This window comes from Varanus komodoensis, unplaced genomic scaffold, assembly GCF_004798865.1.
Source record: "Varanus komodoensis strain SLA01 unplaced genomic scaffold, ASM479886v1 scaffold1, whole genome shotgun sequence".
NCBI classification, from domain to species: Eukaryota; Metazoa; Chordata; class Lepidosauria; order Squamata; family Varanidae; genus Varanus; species Varanus komodoensis.
The window spans coordinates 28,058,331-28,078,703 of record NW_025335268.1 but is presented as its reverse complement, the minus strand read 5'-3'; the positions used below and the strand labels follow the sequence as shown (position 1 = coordinate 28,078,703).

The following is a 20,373-nucleotide window of genomic DNA, read 5'->3' as shown; positions in this document are numbered from 1 at the left end:
CTCAGTGCATAATCCTATACATGTTTACACAAGAAAAAAACATCTCCAGTGTTCCCCAGGCTGACTGGGGAATGATGAGAGGAGTTTGACTTTATTTTGTCTCTGCGTACATAGGGTTGTTTGTAAGTAAATATGAGTGTTAGTAGCTAGTGCAAGCAGGTTGTTACCTTATTAAATTGAGGTGAGTAATGGACAGAAATCCATGCAAAGGGGTTTGTGCCTCATGGTATTGAGCTGTGCCCCTGATAAGCATTGCAATGCACATTCCATATGGCTTATTTGTTCTAATCGGAGTCACACAATGTGCAAAGCTAATACTGCAGGTGCATACTAATGTTCAGATGTTCCGTTGCATGAAGCCTGGCTCTGATCACCAGCAGCCCTCATGCAGTGACTTCTGGGATCATGCTGAAAGCCCAAGGTGGCCGCAATGCTATGGAAATAGTAATCGTGTTTGATGCAGGTGTGCATTCTGGGTGGCCACGGCAGTCAATACAATCACAGTGATCCTTTTCCAACCTGCTATACTTCAGAAATCTGGGCACTCAACATGAAGTGTCCTTACTGATACACTACAATCCTGTCTTTGAAGGCCTGTCAGAGGACAGTCATCTCTTGCAAGCTGAATTCTATTTGAAGGGCTGTCTGGTCAAATCTACAGATAAGGAACCATAAGAAGAATACAAGAAAGAGGAGCAGAGAGAGGGTCCGAAGTTACTTATAGTAGCACATACATGTTTGTGTACATCCTTGTATCCTCTTTTGCCGTCTCTTTTGGCAATGCGTACATCGTGATAGAAAGAATGTATAACTGGCCACTCTGCCTTCATCCACATTGATCTAGATCATACATTCAGGTTCAGCGTGTGACTTTTTCTTGTAAGCTGCCTTAAAACTTCAGTAGTAGGCAGCATATAAATGGAAACGTAGATAAATAAATAAATAAAGTCTGCCAGTCACCCATATGCTTTTCGGGTTGGGGCCAGTAACTGTGTGGACCTGGTCCTTTGACGACATATTTGACTTTAGCTGAATCTGGGATTCTTGTTTGACTCTCACACATAAAGGCAAGTATTCTCTATCGATAAAGCTGCTTCTACAGCTTTTCCCCTCTCATGGTCCCCTCCTGCCATCTTGTTATTGCATTGCCTCCTACTCTGCCCTCATTAAAAATGACTGTAATTCATCCCACTCTTAAATAGAGAGGCTGTTGGTCTCCGCAGGGCCCATAACCTTTGGTCCCTTCCAAATGATGGGATATTTTCACTGCTGCTCTGGAGGAGTAGGATTAAAAGAGTAAGGACAAGAGCTGGACTACAAACTGTTTTTACCTGACTGGAAAGAGACGAAAGGATAGGAAGCATAAGGAGTCGCACAGCCGCATGGAGTTATGTACAAGGGCCTGGGATTGTCGGGTTGGCTGCTGGCATGTATTAATCATCAAATCAGATAGCAAACGGGAGAATAGTGTTTTCACTGGATCCAGCCCATTCACAAACTTTCATCTTGAATAAGAACCCAGAGTGGTAACAGTGGGGTGAACCTAGTGCACAAGTGATGACTTTGCCCCACTGCTTCAGTGCTTGAGCCTAAGGGCTCCTTTTTGCAACTTCTGTTCAGTAAGTCCCTGGCTCTCGCATGCCTTCACTCCCTGTTGCTGCTGCTGCTACTCAACAGGAACAGGAGTGTTGCCACTGCCACTTGCAGGGCACCACCGGATGAGCCCCTGGAGGCGTTTCTCCCTGGCGGTACCATTGCAGCTCCCTTGCCTCTCTTTCTCTGCCATTCCCAGGCTCTCAATGCCGCCTTCTCCCTCTCTTTGTCTGCACCTGCTCATAAATTCCCTTTCTCAGCTGCCACCAGTAAGTTTGCTCCCAAGTAGATGTTCAGAGCTTTGCAGCCAAAGATAATTAGTGGTCAGGAATCACTGCCGTCTCCCTGCCAGTTGCCAGGTTGCCCCAACTTCTGGCATCCAGAAGTCCAGAGGAGAGTTCCCTCTTCTTGACTTCAGAAGCTTATAGTCCTGCTCATAGCAAGAGACTATACCATCAGAAAGCAGAAAAGTTGTGCATCTCTTAGTTTGCAGGCCAAGCGGAACCATAAATAGAACAAATGGTGGGCTACTTTACACCTGCATTCTCAAAATAAAACCATAGCTTTCTAATAGACAGGTGTTTGGAGGACAGGATGTCACCCTTATCAGGATGCAACCCTTCTCAAAACAAGAACACACATTACGTTGGAGCAAAGTCAATGTCAGTGGGAGACAGCACGGCTCATTAGGCATACGTGTGCCAAGCTGGCATACCTCGGTCTGTGCCAGACAAATGCAAAACAAAACTCTCACTTGAAAACAAATCCTAACTCTGTGAAGCTGCCATTGTGTGTGTTCATTTCCCGTTGCTCTTGCATTTCACTGTCCATCATTCTCTTCCCTCCCCTGGTGACCTCCACAGTCAGTTTTTAGGCTGTAAAGTACGTGGCCCTGGACATGTGCCCAGCTGGGCTTACCTTTGGCACCAGCTTCTTGTAAGTGGAACTGGGGCAGGAGGGACTGATTTGCCCTTTGCTGCTCTTGGGCAGCAAAATGTCTTAGGTTAGCCCTAAGAGCAAGGGCCCTTATGTAATATATATAAACAGAGGTATGTATATGCCATTGCAGCTGAACTGCCTTGTCACCAAGGCTTCTGGACCTTGCTGCGCTTGGTTGCTTGAGTTTTCTGGGATTGTGACTTTGCAGGGACACATTTGGTTGCTCTTGGTTTGTTTCATATTTAGCTTTATTTATGAAAATTGTAGGATTGATTTGTCTTTCCTTTTGGGACAGAATAAATGTTTAGCTCCCTCGGTCTTTTGATGGTTCTTTGTATCACTTGATCCATCAGATACAACACTGAAATTAAAGGCTACCTGGGGGTGCCTGCAAAAAAATCCAAATATTCACAATTTACTGTTTGTGGTTGGGTACTTTATGTTATGTCTGCAGCAACTTGCATAAAATATTAAATGGGTGAGCAGAAGCCCTACCTGATATGTTGGTTGCCAGGCTGTCCTGTTTCATAGCTCTGTCCATTGACGGAATATTTCAGTGCTGCCCCACCTTTGGCTCCACACATGGAGGGCCAGACTAGAGGTGATGCCATCCATGCAGCTAACCATTGTGTGCATGGCTGTTTAAGACTAAACTGCAGGCTTTAACCCTTTACCCTCCACTGTTATGCTTTCCACTTCATGTGCAGGGTGCTTCCAATTGCTGCAATGGAAACCCCCCCCCCAACCAATGGGTGGCAGTGAAGGCATGTGAAGAGGATGATCTGGATCAGGACCACAATGGGTGACAAAGAGAGAAGGACCCTTTAGCCCCACATTAGGTCTCAATCCGGATCTGGCCCTCTGAACCCATTTACACACTTGCTGTATGGAGGCATCTTGTCCTGTTCATGCCCCTGCCTCATTACAAAACCACCACCTGGTCCAAACATATTAAGCGGGAGTCTTAGGATGGTCACTTCGGCCTCTACAAAAAAGAGACTAAAAAAAAGCACCAGTTTACATCAACTGTAATTATGCATGCATATGCATGCAAATTAAGAAATAATTATAATTTAACTAGAAAAGCAATGCAGTAAGGAAGACTGTGGCCAGGTGCTTGCCAAGTGTCTGCCGTCCGAGCTCTGGCATCCAGGCACCTGTTCCCCCTTTATGTGGCTCTCGATCTTTAACAGAACTTAGACTGGGCAACCCTTGGAATGTGGGACTGACTTCTGCAAATTAGGACATGCAGCCACCCTCGTTCCTCCTGCCATGCTAGTTTGATCATATTGGCACTGGGCAGTATTTTGTGGAGGGGAGCATTTCGTACATCACTTCCCACAATCTGGGATGATGCACAGCCCTCCATGCCCTCCAGTAAGAAGTAAGTAGCAACAGATCCATCATGTGGGGCTTATTTTATTGAGCCAGGAATAAATCAATGAGCTCTCTTCTGGAATAAAATCTGCCTTCTGTCTTCACTCTTATTTAACACTCATGGTAGGAAGCAATTCGCTGGAAAGCTTTCCCTTTGCCGTTTTACATCTGTGCTGACTTACAAAACAAACAAGGGCATGCCTGGCTGGGTGCAATGGTTGTGGACATGTCACTTTTGCCAAGAATAAAACTAGGAGTAGTAATCGCAGCAGTATTGACCTTCTTCTCTCACAAGGCCACTGACACAAATGAGTATTTAATATCCCCTAATGAGAAGATGCTCTAATAAAACACGGCAGTTGTTCCCCTTGCTGGTGAGTGGTGTTGCACGTTTTTCAGACTGCAGGAAGGGATGCTGAACATGCTAGAAGTCTTGTTTTTAAGTCAATGATAAACTCACATCTGAAAGTTGCTTGGAGGTTGCAGTTTGTGGGGACCGGGTGTAATTGTTGTTGGCCTGGCAGAGTGCAAGTTTGGCACAGATGAAAGCCCCGGGATAGAAACATAGAAACAGAGCGAGTCAGAAGGGACCTCCTGGACCATCTAGTCTGACCCCCAGCTCCAGCCGGCTTCGCTCATGACATGTCCACCATGCATGTCTAGCCTATCCTTGAACACCTGGGATGGACTCCAGGGTGCCTATTGAAAGAGATTATGTAGAACGGCTTTCCCTTTCCAGGTAGGGTTGAGTACAGTTCCCATAATCCCCAACCAGCATGGCTTTTGGGATGACAAACCTGGAGAGAAGAGCAGCAGCTTGGGGAAAGTTAATGTCAAAGCCCTGGGGAATTTCCCTGGTTACATTCTCTGCTGCTGCAGAACTGGCCTTGAGGTTTCTTGCCAGTCAAGATGAGCATTCCTGGGCTTACTGGACCATTGACCTGATTTGACTGAAGATAATTCTTATGACACAAAACTGGGTTTTTGGTTGGTGAGTCACTTTTGCATTGCATTAATCCAAACCTTATCTTGCAACGGCATCGGCCAAGGACTGCAATGGAAAGCAGAAGCACAGAATGCATAATTGAAATAATATTACATTATTATATAGATCTGACAGATTGCATTTGAAACACAGTAGTTACAACAAGCAGATGCAGTCCTTTCTGTTTCAATTATTAATAGTGTAATAGTTTGTTGTGAACCACCCAGAGTGCTTTGGCTATGGGGTGGTATAGAAATAACATACACATAAATAAATAAGCTCTTTGAAGAGTAAAAATGTAGGTGAATAAAGATGTTCCATGCTCCTCTTAGATGCCTTGTTGCCAGTGTTTCTTGATTGTGCACATTTTTGCTGTTTGTGCAGATAGGACATTTTAGGGGGCTTTGACTTTGCCAACTGTGCCCTACAGTGGCCACTTGCGAGTTGCCACAAAAAAGGAGGAAAGAGGACAACCGTTGGCAGGACGTGCTCCAACAGAGCAAAGCTCAGGGAGCCAAGGTTCCACTTGGATGCCAGGAAGCACTTCCTGACAGTCAGGACCCCGAGGGTGTGGAATGGGCTTCCCCGGGAGGTGGTTGAGGCCCCATCGGTGCGGGTGTTCAAAGACAGGCTGGACATGCAGATGGTGGGCATGTCGTGAGCAGAGCCGGCTGGAGCCGGGGGTCAGACTAGATGGCCCGGGAGGCCCTTTCTGACTCGCTCTGTTTCTGTGTTTCTAAATCCTGCACATGCTAATTTATGTGTATAGATGCAAATCGAGAGAGACCATTGCAACTGAAATGCAAGTACAGGAATCTCACCATAGTCTGAGCCCTAGTCTGGGCCCCTTGCTCAGTCTGTTGCCAAGGGGACGGATGCTGAGTGGCTTCAAGGCCCAGCCCTTCCTTCCAGGGATCCATTATCCACATCCCAGACCTGGAATGGACAGTCCTTCAAACAGAGGACTTACCTCTGTAAAATGCAATGCCTTCCCTATTGCTGTTATTTATCCCACTAAAGAAACACACCTCTGGGCATCTAATGTGAACATTTCTATTGCTTCGGGGCCACATGCAGAGTGACTGCTGGAAGTGCAGAAATGTGGGGCTGCCCCTGTGATATCACTTTGAGATGGTGGGTTGGATTGTTGTAGTAAAAGGGGCACCAAGTGCAGAGTGCCAAGCCTTCCTTGCACCTTCTGCTTTACTTTCCCGCAGCCTTTCTCATGGACCCTTTTCCTTGTTGAACTTGCATCCAGTATTAAAGCTCAGATGAGGTGAAAAAAATCTAGTGCGTGTGTCCGTGTGTGTGTGTGTGTTAGACTGTGGGGGAACTAAAGCATGGCTGGGAAGAGAAAGTTACACCCACTAAGGGGGCAAGGGCCCTCTGAAATGGGAACTTCTTTTAATGTGATTGGGGCAGATCTGGCCTAAAACACATCCATGTGCCACACCAATGGCCTCTTTGGCTGCCATGTTAAACCCAGAAATCGTGTCAGCCACTGGGAAGCACATGCAGGAGGGTGTATGGCACTCATGTCCCCCACTTGTGCCAAATGGATTGGCACATCCATTTGGCACTGAGAATGAGCTGGGTCAAATTCGGGTTTGAACCAGTGCCTCTGCCCTCATGGTCTTGCAGCAGGTTCTTGGTGTGTTTCCCTGAACACACTTGGAGCCCCCCTTTTAAACCACCCTGCTCAATGTGGGCAAGTCTGGCTACAGCAGGCGGCAGGGAACCCCAAGGGTGGGCTTAGTGCACCTCTGCACCTTCCCCCTGGTTTCTGCCCAGATGTATTCGCTGAATATCTCCACAGGGCTTAAGTTAGCTTGTTATTAGCAAGAAGATAATTTAGTTAGAAATTTGGCATGTGAAAGAAGAAATCAATTACTCAGGCTGGGGAAAATGATACAGTGCTGCTACTGCTTCACTGAATCACTGCCTCCTCATAATTATTGGTTCATGAGCACTAATACTGATGAATGGGGAAGGAATACTGGTTTAGTCAGAAAACGTGCTTTCATTTACCATCCCTTCAATTGCAGAGCATGTTAAATTAGTGCTTCTCCATGTCTGTCTTTTTAGACTTGCTTCATGGAAGAGAGGGACTCTAATTCTATTTATTTATCGCTGCACCAGTGCACATATCTAAAAACTGAGAAAAGCATGAATTGAAAGTGCTGCTATGCCATTACTGTTGTCATTCATTGATTTCATTCAGGGTGAAATGAGCTGTTGAAGAAGCTTTCACATTAGCCTCAAATTCTCTTGATCAAACCCCGCATGCTGCACTCCTAAACCCACTTGGAAGAAAGTCTCGCTGATAGTCCTAGAATTATTCCTAGGGAAACAGAGTTTGATGGGTGGTTGTCAACTTTTGGAGTCCCTTTAAAGGGAGCTTTTGGACTGGGACCAGGACCAATCAACCCCCCCCCCCCCCGACTGACCAAACCCAACATTTGCTTGGGTCAAAAGCCAGCATTTCAGGCACCTTGGGTGAACAGCTCACAGCTGCTGTAACAGGGACAAAAGTTGTGGTGAGCCCGAAAGTGCTTGCAATGGGACGTGGAAAGTCTCAGTACTCCTGCAGAGACCCATAGGCTATCCACAGGGGCAGAGCGGGAGGGTCATGGTGGAGCTTGGTATGCAGCATAGCTCAGTATTATCATGCCAACCTGGCTGGCATCTCCTGCAGCTGCCTGCTCAATTTCCTTTGACTGGGACTCAGCGGTTTCTGTCCCTGCATGGCTTGCTCCTCGTAACACATTCTCAGGTGCGGGATGCCTGTGCTTGCATGCATCTGTCCTCCCTGAAAAGCTGTCTTGTTTTTATTTGTTGAAAGAAACCAGCCCTCAGTCCAAGAACATGCAATAGGGGAGTCACATATGCATTGCCAAAAGAGAGCAAAATGTGTCAATAAAAAAGGAAAAAGGGGCATAGATACACACAGAACCTTCACATGCTAATAAACTAGTTTGTGCACATGCAATCTCAATGCTAATAAACTAGCCTGTACACACACAACTTAAGGAACAATTACTTTAATTTAAACAGAAGTATAGTACAGCTCACCGTAGTGGGGAAAGCTGTGACCAGGCACCCACTCAGCCTTGCATCTGAGTGGTCATTTTTCCGTGGCCCTGGTGCTCCTCCTTGTTGTGGTTCTTGATCTTTCAGCCAGGCTTGGACCACAGCATGAAGTCAGATCAAGGGCACCTGTAAAAAGAAGGCTGGCTTCCGTAAATAAGGCTAATGGCCACCCTGGCACACTAGCTTCTGCCTGCAAAGAGCTGAATGGTAACTTCCCCACACCCTGAAAGTTACAGTTATGGATGCAAAACATAAATTTGTGAACTTGATCTGGAACCATACAATAAATACTGAAATATTATACTGACGTTTGTGGGCATTGAAAGCCAGTGCGGTATAGTGGTTATTGTTTGGACTGAGACTTAGGAGATCCGAGTTCAAATTACCTCTTGGGCACACAGCTTACTGGGTGACTTTGGGTTAGCTCAGCCTAATCTACCTTACAGGATTGCTGTAAGGGTGCAGTGGAGCAGAACAGGAGGATTCCATACATTGGCTTGGGTTTGGGAAAACAGCAGGATATAAATATAATAAATAAACAAATTGCCTTTACAGGATTTTGCCTTAAACGGTGGTGGGGAGCCAGTGTAGTCCTATTTCAGTTTGAAAAAAGCAGTCAAAGCTGAGAGCATAGGTCTAAGATATCATGTGGCTGCTTGTTGGTTTATTTGAGCAGATAAAGGCCGTATCAGATTGCTGAGAAAATGATTGCTTGATTATGATATTTCTTTGAGTGTGTCACTGAAAGGCTCAAGGAAAAAGGCAGCTTCAATGCACAAAAGCAAATAAAACCTCTTCAATAGTATAAAACGGTATCAAAAGAAAGGCCCTAGGGATCTTTACTGTGTTCTTCTCTTTGCCTTTCCTAATTTCCTAATTTCCATGCTGTGCTATTCCTAAAAATGTTGCCTTGGGCAGGGGAAAGTCAAGCCTTCACAGTCTTGAATCAATGCTAACTTCTACCTGCATGGTCCCTTTGTTCAAAAGGGGTTTTTAAAACTAACTTGTTGAAGAGAAGGCACTTCAAAAGAAAAGTGAGTCTAAAGGAGTAGCAAAAAGTACATACGGAGCTGTGGCAAGTCTCACTATGGCTTCAGTTGCTTACTATTGAAAATCTATGTAGCAGATTTTGGGCTGATTGAGATTCATTGACGATGTGCCTCCTTTATAGCATTTTTTTTTTCTTTTCATTTTGGCTTTCCCACCTTGGTGGAGGACAGGAAGGCCTGGAGGAATGTTGTCCATGGGGTCACGACGGGTCTGACATGACTTTGCGACTAACAACAACAACCTTATCACTGGCATGCCATGCTTCCTCCTAATTTGCTGGTTTATCATAGCAGCATTCCCCAACCTGGTGCCCTTTTGATGTTTCGGACTACAATTCCTATCAGCCTGGCCAATCAGGTCTGCTGGGGATTGTAGTCCAAGCCATTTGGAGGGCAAGACTGAGTCACTGGACCACATAGTTGTAGGGAGCCTGGTATGCTATCTAGTTCAACGTAGGCCTCATACTTGAACTATGGGGGCAGAGATGGGGAGAGCCTTGTATAAACTCTACTGAATCTCCTCCAGTTTTAGCTGTAACTCTCCCTAGGGCCTTCAGAGAACAGCTTGGTCAACACACCTTGCAGAGCAAGATGGCACTTTGAAATGATTTGGGATGTCTATGGGAAGGGCCAGTTTTGAATGCAAAACCAAAACACAACTCTCAGAGCTTGAGCAGTAATGCTTGGAAAGGCAATCTATTAGCATGACTGGCAGTCTCTTTCTCTTTGAATAACACTCGCGAATCTCACTTTGCAGAGGCAACATATGAGACTGTGTCTTCTCAGATATTTTTAAGCTGTCATAAAATAGCAAGATCAGAGCTATTATTGATCTCCTCTTCAAATCAGAGGCAATATTGACCTTGCTGATGGACGTTACCTTTCTGGATACCTTATTTAATGGCAAATCTCTGTCTTCAGAATAAAATATACATGTAATTGAGCTTCTGCTTAGTGTAAATGCTTCATTCTCTCTCTCTTGCTAAGAGGCTATTACAGAAGTTCAAGTCTTAATTTGGGAATGGGAGATCCTGAGAACCAGTCGCAGTGGCTGATACCCTCTGGTACATGAAAGGATGGCAAACTTGTGCTTCAGATGTTCCCTTCCCTGTCCTCCCCCGAAGCCTCCTGTATCCCCTAAAAATTGTCTCCAGAGGATTGTGGGGATGGACATTATGGGTGGCGTTTCATTGGGCTGCGGTGGTGGGGGGGGGGGCTTCCCTGAAATCAAGCAAGCTCATTTGTACCACTTGTACACGTTTCCTATTTTGCTGCAATTCCCCCCTCCCTCTCCCATAAGAAATTGCTCTCGTGGTTTGTTTGATCCTCAGCCCTCTGGAGAGGCTTTTGTGGGGGAGGGGTATGGTGCTGCAGGGGTTCGGAAAAATCTGTGGTGTGAGCTTGCCATCTGCTCGCCCAATGTTTCGATAAATAGAGCAAGCATGGAGAAGAGGACAGATGGGTAAGAAAGATGAGGAAGGAAGGCAGTAAAAATAGAATCCGGTAAAATGACGACCTAAATGAGAATCAGAATAGAAGGTAGGAGAACAGAGACATAAGGCCTGTGGGTGGCTAAAAGAAGACTAAATGGGATAAATTCAGGACCCCTTCATCTTTTCATTTAATTTCTCAGGCCCTGGAAATGGTTATGGAGAACATGCATAGTTACTCCCCCAGCACCCAATTTTGTCCTCACAATGACTCTGTGGGATAGGTTTGACAGAGTCTGGGTGACCAGCCTAAGCTGACTAGACATGTGCACCATTTGCTAAATGCCATTGAGCGCATGTGTGGAGTTGCATTGCCTGTTAGCTTCTTGGCCAGATGGTGATTTGAACCTGGGTCTCTCTGATCCAAGTCGGGCATTCTAACCACTATACCAATCTCTCTTTCTCTCTCATATGGTTTTATATTGTTATATCACGGTTTTGTGTTTTCATTACTACCATGGCCAGATCTTGCTGGCCTCAAAGTCTTCCAGAGCTCCCAGCTGCACAGGCTTCCATCCTTGGAAGAACCTACAGGTCTGATCTTGTTTCTACAGGCACTTCATTTATTTATTTATTTATTTATTTTTATTTATTAAAACATTTTTATGCCGCCCCATTCGCCGAAGCCTCGGGGCGGCTTACACCAATAAATTAAAATAATTATAATCTTAAATTAAAAAATATAAGCATTAAATTAAAAATACAATATAAAATAAGCCGCCCTGGCCAGATAAAATCCAATAATATTAACAGTTAAAATGCCGCTTAAATAAAAAGGTCTTCGCCTCTTCACTTTAAGGGTGAACCATGCTGTTCCTCAGCATCATGGCACCAGGGGCACTGTGTCAAGGCTGCAGATCCAGACAGGAGACAGCACCAGCTTGGAGAAGGTTGCTGTACCCTGTAAGAGCTTAGATCAGCTGGTACTTCCTGCATATGTGCAGCATGGAGAAATGGACAAGCATCTTCTCCAGCCCTGGGAAATCAGGAAGTTCTGGGGGAAGCCAGACATCAACCTATAATATTTACCGTACATTTCTCCTGAAATGCCTTTTATCTACTGGGGAAGACTCATGCAAGATATTTTAATGTTCTTTAAGCTAACCCTTTACATTTTCTTAGGAAGTTAGAAATCTTGAATTGTAATTAGCATGCACCTGAAAAGAACACTTTACCTTATTTGCACAGAGTTAAACATGAACTGATGAACAAAGCATCTCATGCAGGCCTTTCTTGGGAATCAGGAACAAAGAAAAAGACCCATTTCCCCGTGGCCCTTTCCTTTTTGCATATAAAGCATTCATCTCAATGCTTTGAGCAGTGTTATGTGGGTCACCCAGATGCTGGGTTTTATTTAATGAACCAATTTTATTCCAATCTGGCCCTTGGAATAGGATCAGTCTATGATGATTGCTTCTTTGTATGATAATTACTGGGAATGACTAGGAAGGGGTGGATTTAAAGTAATGCTTATGGAAAATAAAATGCTATACCTGCAAGTGGTTTATATATATTTCACTTGTTGACTCATATTTTTCCAGATGGTGCCTTTGACTGTGCATGGAGTCCTCACTGTGATGAGGTTTTTGCTATTCAAAGAAGACAGTCCTGTCAATACATAACATACATGTATAGTGGGATAGTTTACTTTTCCCTTTAGTCGAGGATCATTAGTCACTTCAATCAAAGGTCAGCCACAGCATATTAAAACTGAAGTAAGAGCTTATAATTGATAGTTTCTAAGGTATTACTATTTATTGAATTGTAAATTCATTTCAGATTTATCTTACCATTTTAATGGCTCGGGACATTGACAAAGAAATAATTTGAGCTCGTTGTGTCCGTTGTTCATTATGGTATGGTTTACCAGTTCTATGCTTGGACTTTATTTTAAATTCTTAATTTCAAAATGAGTAACCAGAAAACACAGCAACACTTAAGTTTACTTTTTATATGGATGGATAAGTCTGTCAATCATGTTTTCTTCCATATTTGATTTTTCCTTTTAATCTCAAATTCTTTCTGTTATGTTTATGAAGATATTTGTGAGTTTTGGTAAGTTCTTATCCATCAACAAACTGAAAAAATGGAATACCTGTACTTTTGCAGTCAAATTCAATAGGTACAGATATTCCTAGCATGAAGAGGACCATGTTGTGTTTGCCTACCATATAGCAGCTATAGATAAGGGGGAGCCTGCCCAAAAAAAGAGGATGCAACCAAAATTCAGCACTATCAAGATGGTGGAAAACTCAGTTTTTCAAATTTGGACTTTTAAGAGCTATGTGTTCAAGCTTTCCGCTTAGATGGCTAAACCTATCAATTTCACAATCTCTTCCATTTTAATATTTTTTTACATCTCAAGTTCTTTCCATCTTTTAAGGAGAAATTTGCAAATTTTGACAAGTTCTTATAAAAGAAAAATTAACAAAACAAAATTCTCACTCTGAACTGATCAAAACATGGCTCCAATTTTCCTGTTCTCCTGACTAGATCAAAACTGCAGTTTTGGGTCATGCAATCTAGAAGCATGACATTTTGAGATGATTTGCATATAATACGAAGCCATGGCCTTGTGTTACAATGACAAACCTGAGCGATACTTGAGATTATGTGCTTTCCCCACTTCTCTACCAGAGTGGCTGCGTGGAGATTTGAAGAGTCTTTTCATGTTAAATGCACTTCAGTGTGTCAGCCGTCCCTTCGATGGTTCGTAACAGTTAGTGAAAATGAGCTAGCTTTTTAATCCATGGTTAGTGAGTGACTTGTTTCAAGCAAATGTTTTATTTGTTTGTTTCCACCTTTTTTCCTTTCAAGGTGGTTTATGTAATTTTCTTCCTTCTTTCAGTTTTGTCCTTAGCACACCCCCCCACCCCCCACCCCCGTGAGGTAGGTTGGGCTGAGAATCTGTGACTGGTCCAAGGTCACCTAGTTTGTTCCATGGCTGAGTGGGGACTAGAATCCAGATTGCCTGAGTCACAGTCCTGTACTGTTAACCACTACAGCACACTGGTTCTCAGTCTAGTTAAGATAAACCCGTTTGTCAGGTTTGGGTGATGCAGCAAGCTGTGCTTGTCAGAAAAAGCTTCCAGCCAAGTTGTGGTTGCACCCGTAGCAGAGGAGGAAGTGTTCAAGTCTGAGATTTGCCCAGGTGGATTGTTGCAATGCTGAAGGGAGGCTGAGCATCCTACCTGTGGTCAATTCTGCTGTGTTGCTTCCAGCGTCAAACTGTCGCCAAATGTGTGGGTGCCAGTCAAGATGATTGGCACAAATCCCAAAAGAAGCCACCCGCACTTGTTTAATGGCATAAATAATTTTGAAGGCAGGATTTCTGTGTATGTGGGGGTGGGGAATTTCCAGTGCACTGATCACAGCCTCAGTTTTTAGTCTTGTCCAAGTATAAACTTGGAGAAATGTATTGAATTAGCAGTTTGGGGTATGCCTTAAATTCAGGATGGAAAATATGATAGAAGGCTGCTGTATCAGAAGGAAAGATGGGCTTAGTAGGCTTATCCTTCTTATATCCTCCTATCGCATTCTCCAGAGCTGTTTTTATGACATGAAGATAAGAACTGGAATGTTTCGCCTGTGGAACGGAACTTGCTGTAATGATACAGAGTGCAGGTACCAGGTCCTGAACACATCTCTCCGGAGCCAGGCTTTGCCTGTGCAAGAGTTACATGAATGAACAGCCCCTGGGTGCCTCGTGCAGTGTATTGAACTGCCAGCGCTGCAACAGATAAGATCGGAGTTGGTGTTAGTGGGCAAAATGGAACCCATCTGCTCGTCATTCTTTTTTGATGGTATTTATCTGAGAAAATGGGACGTGCTGTGCTAGCAAGCCTTAATTTTAAAAAAAGCTGCAGCAGGTACAGATAGTCCAGTCACAAAAACTATAATAAAAGCTTGAAAAGAAGTGTTAAATTATGCCATGTTTGCATTTGCACCAATAAGTTTAATTGCATTTTCATTTTTTTCTTTTCTGGTATGTTTTTACATTGCATCACAGTTTAAATTGTTGGGTGCAGCTCTGAGAATTTCATGGGCACTTGAATTTATTTATTTATTTGTTTGTTTATTTAGGGTTCAATTCCTATGAATATTTTGACCAAAAAAAGACCTATAGTTTCCAGAAAGCCCATGCTGACTGGGAGATGCTGGGAGTTAGAGGACTTTCTTCTGTGTAAACATGGAAGAAATTGCATCCTTAAGTTTCTAAATAAATAATTCCCTAAGTTTCTTAAGGCATTGCACCCTTTAGTTCATGTTATGATGAGTTTAAATATCTTATGCACCATTATGCTATATGTGATTCTTAGTACAGTGGTACCTTGGCTCACGAACTTAATCCATTCCAGGATTCTGGTCGTGACCCGAATTGGTTGTGAGCCAAGTTAAATTTCCCCATAAGGTTCAATGTAAATAAGGTTAATCCGTTCTGTAACCATTTTTTTAAATCAGAAAAATGTGAAGCAAAGTGACAACAACAAAGATCGCGGCCATCTCCCCCACCCCCCACCCCAAGCACAAGCATGACCATCTCCTTGCCCCCCCCCCCACCCAGCATGACCGAGATCACGCCTGTCATCCCTGCAGGCGCATGTCACCCCTGCAGGTGCCTGTCATCCCGGTGCGCTGGCGGGGGTGGGGGGGAAAAACGGGCGTAATTGCGGGCGCACTGGGGGAGGGAGAGATGGGCGCAATAGTGCGCTGGGGGTGGGGAGATGGCCTCGATCGCAGTTCCGTTCGTGCAGGGAAGGTGTGCCTGATCAGAGGCGCGCTCCTGCAGGAAAGACAGGTGGAATCTCGGCCATCTGCTTTGCTGCTCCCGTCTTTCCTGCAGCAGCGCACCTCTGATCACACACACCTTCCCTGCATGAACGGAACTGCGATCGTGGCCATCTCCCCACTTGGGGTGGGGGGGAAGATGACTGTGATCTTGGTCTCCACCCAAAGCAGTGTTCGCAAACCAAGTCAAAATTTTTCAGAAATTTTTGTTCGTGACCCGATTTTTTCGTGAACCAAGGCATTTGTGAGCCAAGGTACCACTGTATAGGAAGAACTTTTACAGATATATGGTTATCTGCTGTGTTCTAGAAAGAATTAATGGTCTTTGACCTTTCCAAATCAACTCTTTCCAAATCAAATCAACACAACCTGCATCTGGAACCCATCTGTAATTTTTATTGCAGTATCTTCCAAGTTGTTTTGATTTTGTCTATTTTTGTAGCTCTTTGTAGAGCTAATTTTTTAATTCTCACTGACTTTCTATTTATTTCTTTCTGACCTGGGTTGCACGATCATTTTGAGCCACAGCAGCTCAATGAAGCATTGCTGAATGTGCTGGACACATGTTCCACAGCACAAACCCCACTTGTGAGTCGTCATCTTGTCCAAACCAGTGGGGGTAGGTTGTGGGCATGGTTGCAAAACCGTTCACAAACCTAAAATAGCCTGTGGGTTCTAGGTGGCTTGTTAGCTACATGAACAACGTACCTTTTCCAAGTTTGGGCAGCAGAATAACCAAGAGCAGGGGTTGGGCTATGGAATGGGTGCCTGCAGGCAACTGCCAGAAACTGTGCTGGCTTAGTTAAGCCACTTTGGCTCAGAATGTTTATGTTAATCTCTCCCTGTCATCTCTCCAGTATTTCCATGAAGGGCTGGACAAACACTGTTTGAAACCCTGGAGTGCCAATGCCCTTCTCTGTGGTTAGGTGAACAACCTGATGCTCCCTAGATATTTTGAACTGCACCTCCCTTCATCTTTGGCCATGACAGGTCGGGCTAATGGGAGTTGTATTACAAGACATCTGGGAAGCATGAGGTTGCCTGTGGACCAACTAGATGGACCAATAGCCTCACTCAGTATAAGGCAGCAGCATCTCTTCCTCTAACCTGTTCATCTTCCTGTTGCCAGTTCTTTCTTCTCTCGAAAAGATGGCTGGGGTAACAACAGTGCAATGATGATGATGATGATGATGATGATGATAATATAGCAGCAGCAGCAACATACAGCCAGCAGGTTGAAGATTAATGTAAACTACCACATCCATTTGGTGTCCTTTCTTATAAACAGGGTGTGGGACTAGCTAAGCCTGCATAAGTGAAAATAGAAGCTAGTGGTGTTTATTGGTTCTCTTTCCTATCCCCTGCTAAGTCTTGTACCTCTGGGACTCTGAATTCATGCTAGACTGCAGGTGAATCACAGCTATTGAGCTGTGTTTGTTTCTGGTTGGGTGCCTCTAGTTCACTGTTGAGAGAACATACACATTAGAAAAACTGTACTTAAGAATCAATGGTGTTTAAAGTATAGTCTAGTGCTTATTGTTTCTGCATTAAATCCATAGAAAAACACCAGTTAAAGAATATTATTTGGACCATTATTATGGGCCCATTCAGCAGTCATTAAAGAGCCTAAGTAGCTCTTAACTATCTTCTACAGTTATAAACACATTTTCCAGTAGTATCAGTAGCTTCACTGTTGTATTAAACAATCATGAAGTTCAGTGAAGAATATTGTGTAGGGTTGTTTTTAATTACCTATTGGTTGGGTTACTACTGAAGAGAACAGTCTAATAGACCATCAAATAATTATCCATGGTTATGCTTCTAAGCAGAAGTAGTAAAGAAGGCCCTGCAGGCCATTGCATGGGAATTCTTTGTGCAAACTCCAAGGTACTTATGGGGCAAAGATTTAAGCATGAAGATAAGGATATGATTTCGTAGGAAAATCTTTGTTGGGAATGCAGGTTGCTTTGTGTCTATGTGTATGTGCTTGTGTGAGATGCTTAGAGTACACTCACTGCAATCAGTAGGACAACTGAGTCCTCCATCGATTGTAACTTAAGTCCTCCTAACTTAATCTCCATCAATTTCATTGGCTCCACTAGAAACATATTTAATGTTGGCTAAGAGGAGGATTACATAAAGCGATTTTGAGTTCCTGGAAAGAAAAAAATAGTCAATATAAGGATATCAATATAAGGAAATAAATAAGTCACCCATTCAGCAATATATAACTGTTGGAATAACTAATCACTAAGTTTTAGATCTAGATTTACTCTAGATCACGTGCCACAGTGTATCTCCCACCTCCATCCTGCAGGAGCCTGTGTAGTCTTCTACTCAGAGAGTCAGGTGCTCTGCTGAATGGGCTGAGCTGCGCTGTGTTGGGGAGGGGAATCCCCACAACTCAGGTAAGGGAACAATCTACAAAACAAGCCCTCCATCAAAAGGTAAGGCAGAACCTTAACCCAACCCATACTTGTGAATGGATCATAGAATAGTGGCGTTAGAAGGGGCCAGTAAGTCCGTTGAGTCCAATGCTGGAATGCAAGGTGAAACATCTGTCATAGATGGCTGTCCAGCTTCATCTTGAATGCCTCCAGTGCGGGAGAGCCCATGAAACGTATGAGACAAGGGAATATTAAAGTATGCCAATAAGAATTCAGGAAAAAAATTAGCATGGAAATGCTAACACCTGACACCAGTAAAATTATTGTATATGGATAATGCTCTAGTTTATATTGGAGATGTAGGCAAAAAATGGGTACCTATTTCCATATGTGGTGGGATTGTGAAAATATTACAATATTTTGGATAATGGTTCTTAAAGGGTTTGGTGAGATATAGTACTTAAAAATTAAGGCATATCCCAAAATAGCATTGTTGTTAATATTTTATAAGAAGAAATGGAAATGGAGCATTGAAGAATTAATAATAAATTTGGCAACAGCAGAAAAATTGTTAATAGCAAAGAATTGTAAGGCGAAAGGGGATCTTCAGTTAATTGAATGGTATAAAGAAGTTTGGGATACAGCTGTTAATGATAAATTGAGATGTGGGATTAGGATGAAAAAAGGATTGATAAGAGAATGATTTTAATAATATATGGGATTTATTTATTGCATATGTACTAATAAAATGAAAGAGTATTAAACTTTGGTTGTTTAGTGCAATTTTGGACGGAAAGGGGTATTCCTGAAAGAGTGGAAAGTTAGAACTAGAAGCAAAGAAGAAATGAATAAATATTATGCAGCCATGGTTCTGTGGGAGGGGTACACTAGTTGTTTTTATATGGGGGGGTTGTATCTTGTGTTGCCTTTACTTCTATTTTTATTATGTATTTTATATTTGTGTTCTTTTGTAGTGGTTTATTATCATTTAAAATTATTTAAATTATTTAAAAATTAAAATTATTTAAATAATAATAATAAAAAAATTGTGAATGCACATCCTGCTTAGCTCCCTGTGATACACTGAAGTTTTTTGAACCATAATGCAGGCTGGCAAATTGGATGTGTGTTTTGTTTGTTTCTCCTTTGCTCTCTCTCGGTCTTTCTTCTGCTCTTCGCTGCCTTTGTATGTAGCATCCCACAAGAAGACTACAGGAAGCAGGCGTTCTTATCATAGCCAGAACAGAGTGTAAAGAGTACAGGCTTATTAGACTCCTGTCATGTCCATCTACCTTTTCAACCCACAGTGCAGATGTATTCCTTTGTGGGAGATTTACGTTGCCTAGTTAGCCAATCGGCTTAGTATTGATCTGCCCATCAGGAATGGAAAATTTTCTTGAAAAGACTGAAATGGGATAGCATAGGGATAAAATAAACTGTATAGGATTGTACTACATGATTTCTATTGGATGGAAGAAGGATTTCTGTATCGTGTGTATTTTATTCCCACACCACCTCTTTCCCCATGATTTAGCATTAGTAAACTATGGTAAATGCAGACTAAAGATACAATCCTGTGTACACCTATGCGCAGTCAGTCCCATTGAATTCGGTGAGGCTTTCTTCTGCATAGGCATGTACAGGATTGCACTGTTAATTAAGGAAACATAAGATCAGCTATACCAATGAACTGCATAATTTGTGTAATCTTCACAGAATTCAGCTTTTCTTGGCACTGAAGTTGGATTGGGCTGGTACAGATTTTTAAAATGATCTCCCCTGATTAATTTTACCACTGGTGCAGCATACCTCTGACTACCAATTAGTAAGAAACAGTCCTTCATTTGAATGGAAGTGGAAGACCTAAGCATAATTATCCAGTTCTCAGCTATGTTACTCATAGTGTGAGCATCTCATTTTTTACTTTTAGGCCCGACTTGCAAAATGCCACTGACTGCCAGTGCCATGGATTTCTTCCAACTCTTTGTCCCTGACAACATACTAAAGAACATGGTGGTGCAAACAAATATGTATGCCAAGAAGTACCAGGAGCGATTTGGGAGTGATGATGCCTGGATTGATGTAACCCTGACAGAAATTAAGGCTTTCCTTGCATATATGATATCCACAAGCACTCACCACTGCGAGTCTGTCCTCAGCATCTGGAGTAGTGGTTTCTATAGCAACAAGAGCATAGCATTGATCATGACCCAGTCAAGATTTGAGAAGATCCTCAAGTACTTCCATATTGTGGCCTTCCGTTCGAGTCAGACTACACATGGCCTGTACAAAATCCAACCCTTTCTGGACTCTCTGCAAAAGAGCTTCGACGTGGCTTTTAAGCCTTCCCAAACCCAGGTGAGTGTTGATTTTTTGGTTATGGACATTCTTAACTTACTCCGTTTTGGACAAAAACAGCAGGACATACATTTACCTGGTAGGTGAATGAAGAGCTGATCAATGAGGTAGGAACTCCTAGTCCAAAATAAAGGGGAACTTGTGTGACTGCACATTACTCTTTTTTTTTTAAAGTGCATGCCCAGTATGTTTTACCTGTTTTCAAATATGTGTGCAGTTGCACTAATCCAGGAGTTGGAGGTGGTAACAGTGTCTGGTGACACATCCACACTTAGAGGCATGATGGAACCTTCGGTTCGTTTGTCCTCAGCATTTAG

At 43.2% G+C, this 20,373-nt stretch overlaps 1 protein-coding gene across 2 annotated transcripts in view; it reads left to right on the top strand.

The window, feature by feature from the left end:
• The window catches only part of PGBD5 (piggyBac transposable element derived 5), a 79,088-nt gene that overhangs the window by 19,527 nt on the left and 39,188 nt on the right, over positions 1 to 20,373 (top strand). For both annotated transcript variants that reach the window (XM_044420693.1, XM_044420702.1), the window contains exon 2: positions 19,629 to 20,056. In XM_044420693.1, the coding sequence (XP_044276628.1) occupies positions 19,629 to 20,056 (428 nt within the window). The remainder of the gene's footprint in view (positions 1 to 19,628; positions 20,057 to 20,373) is intronic.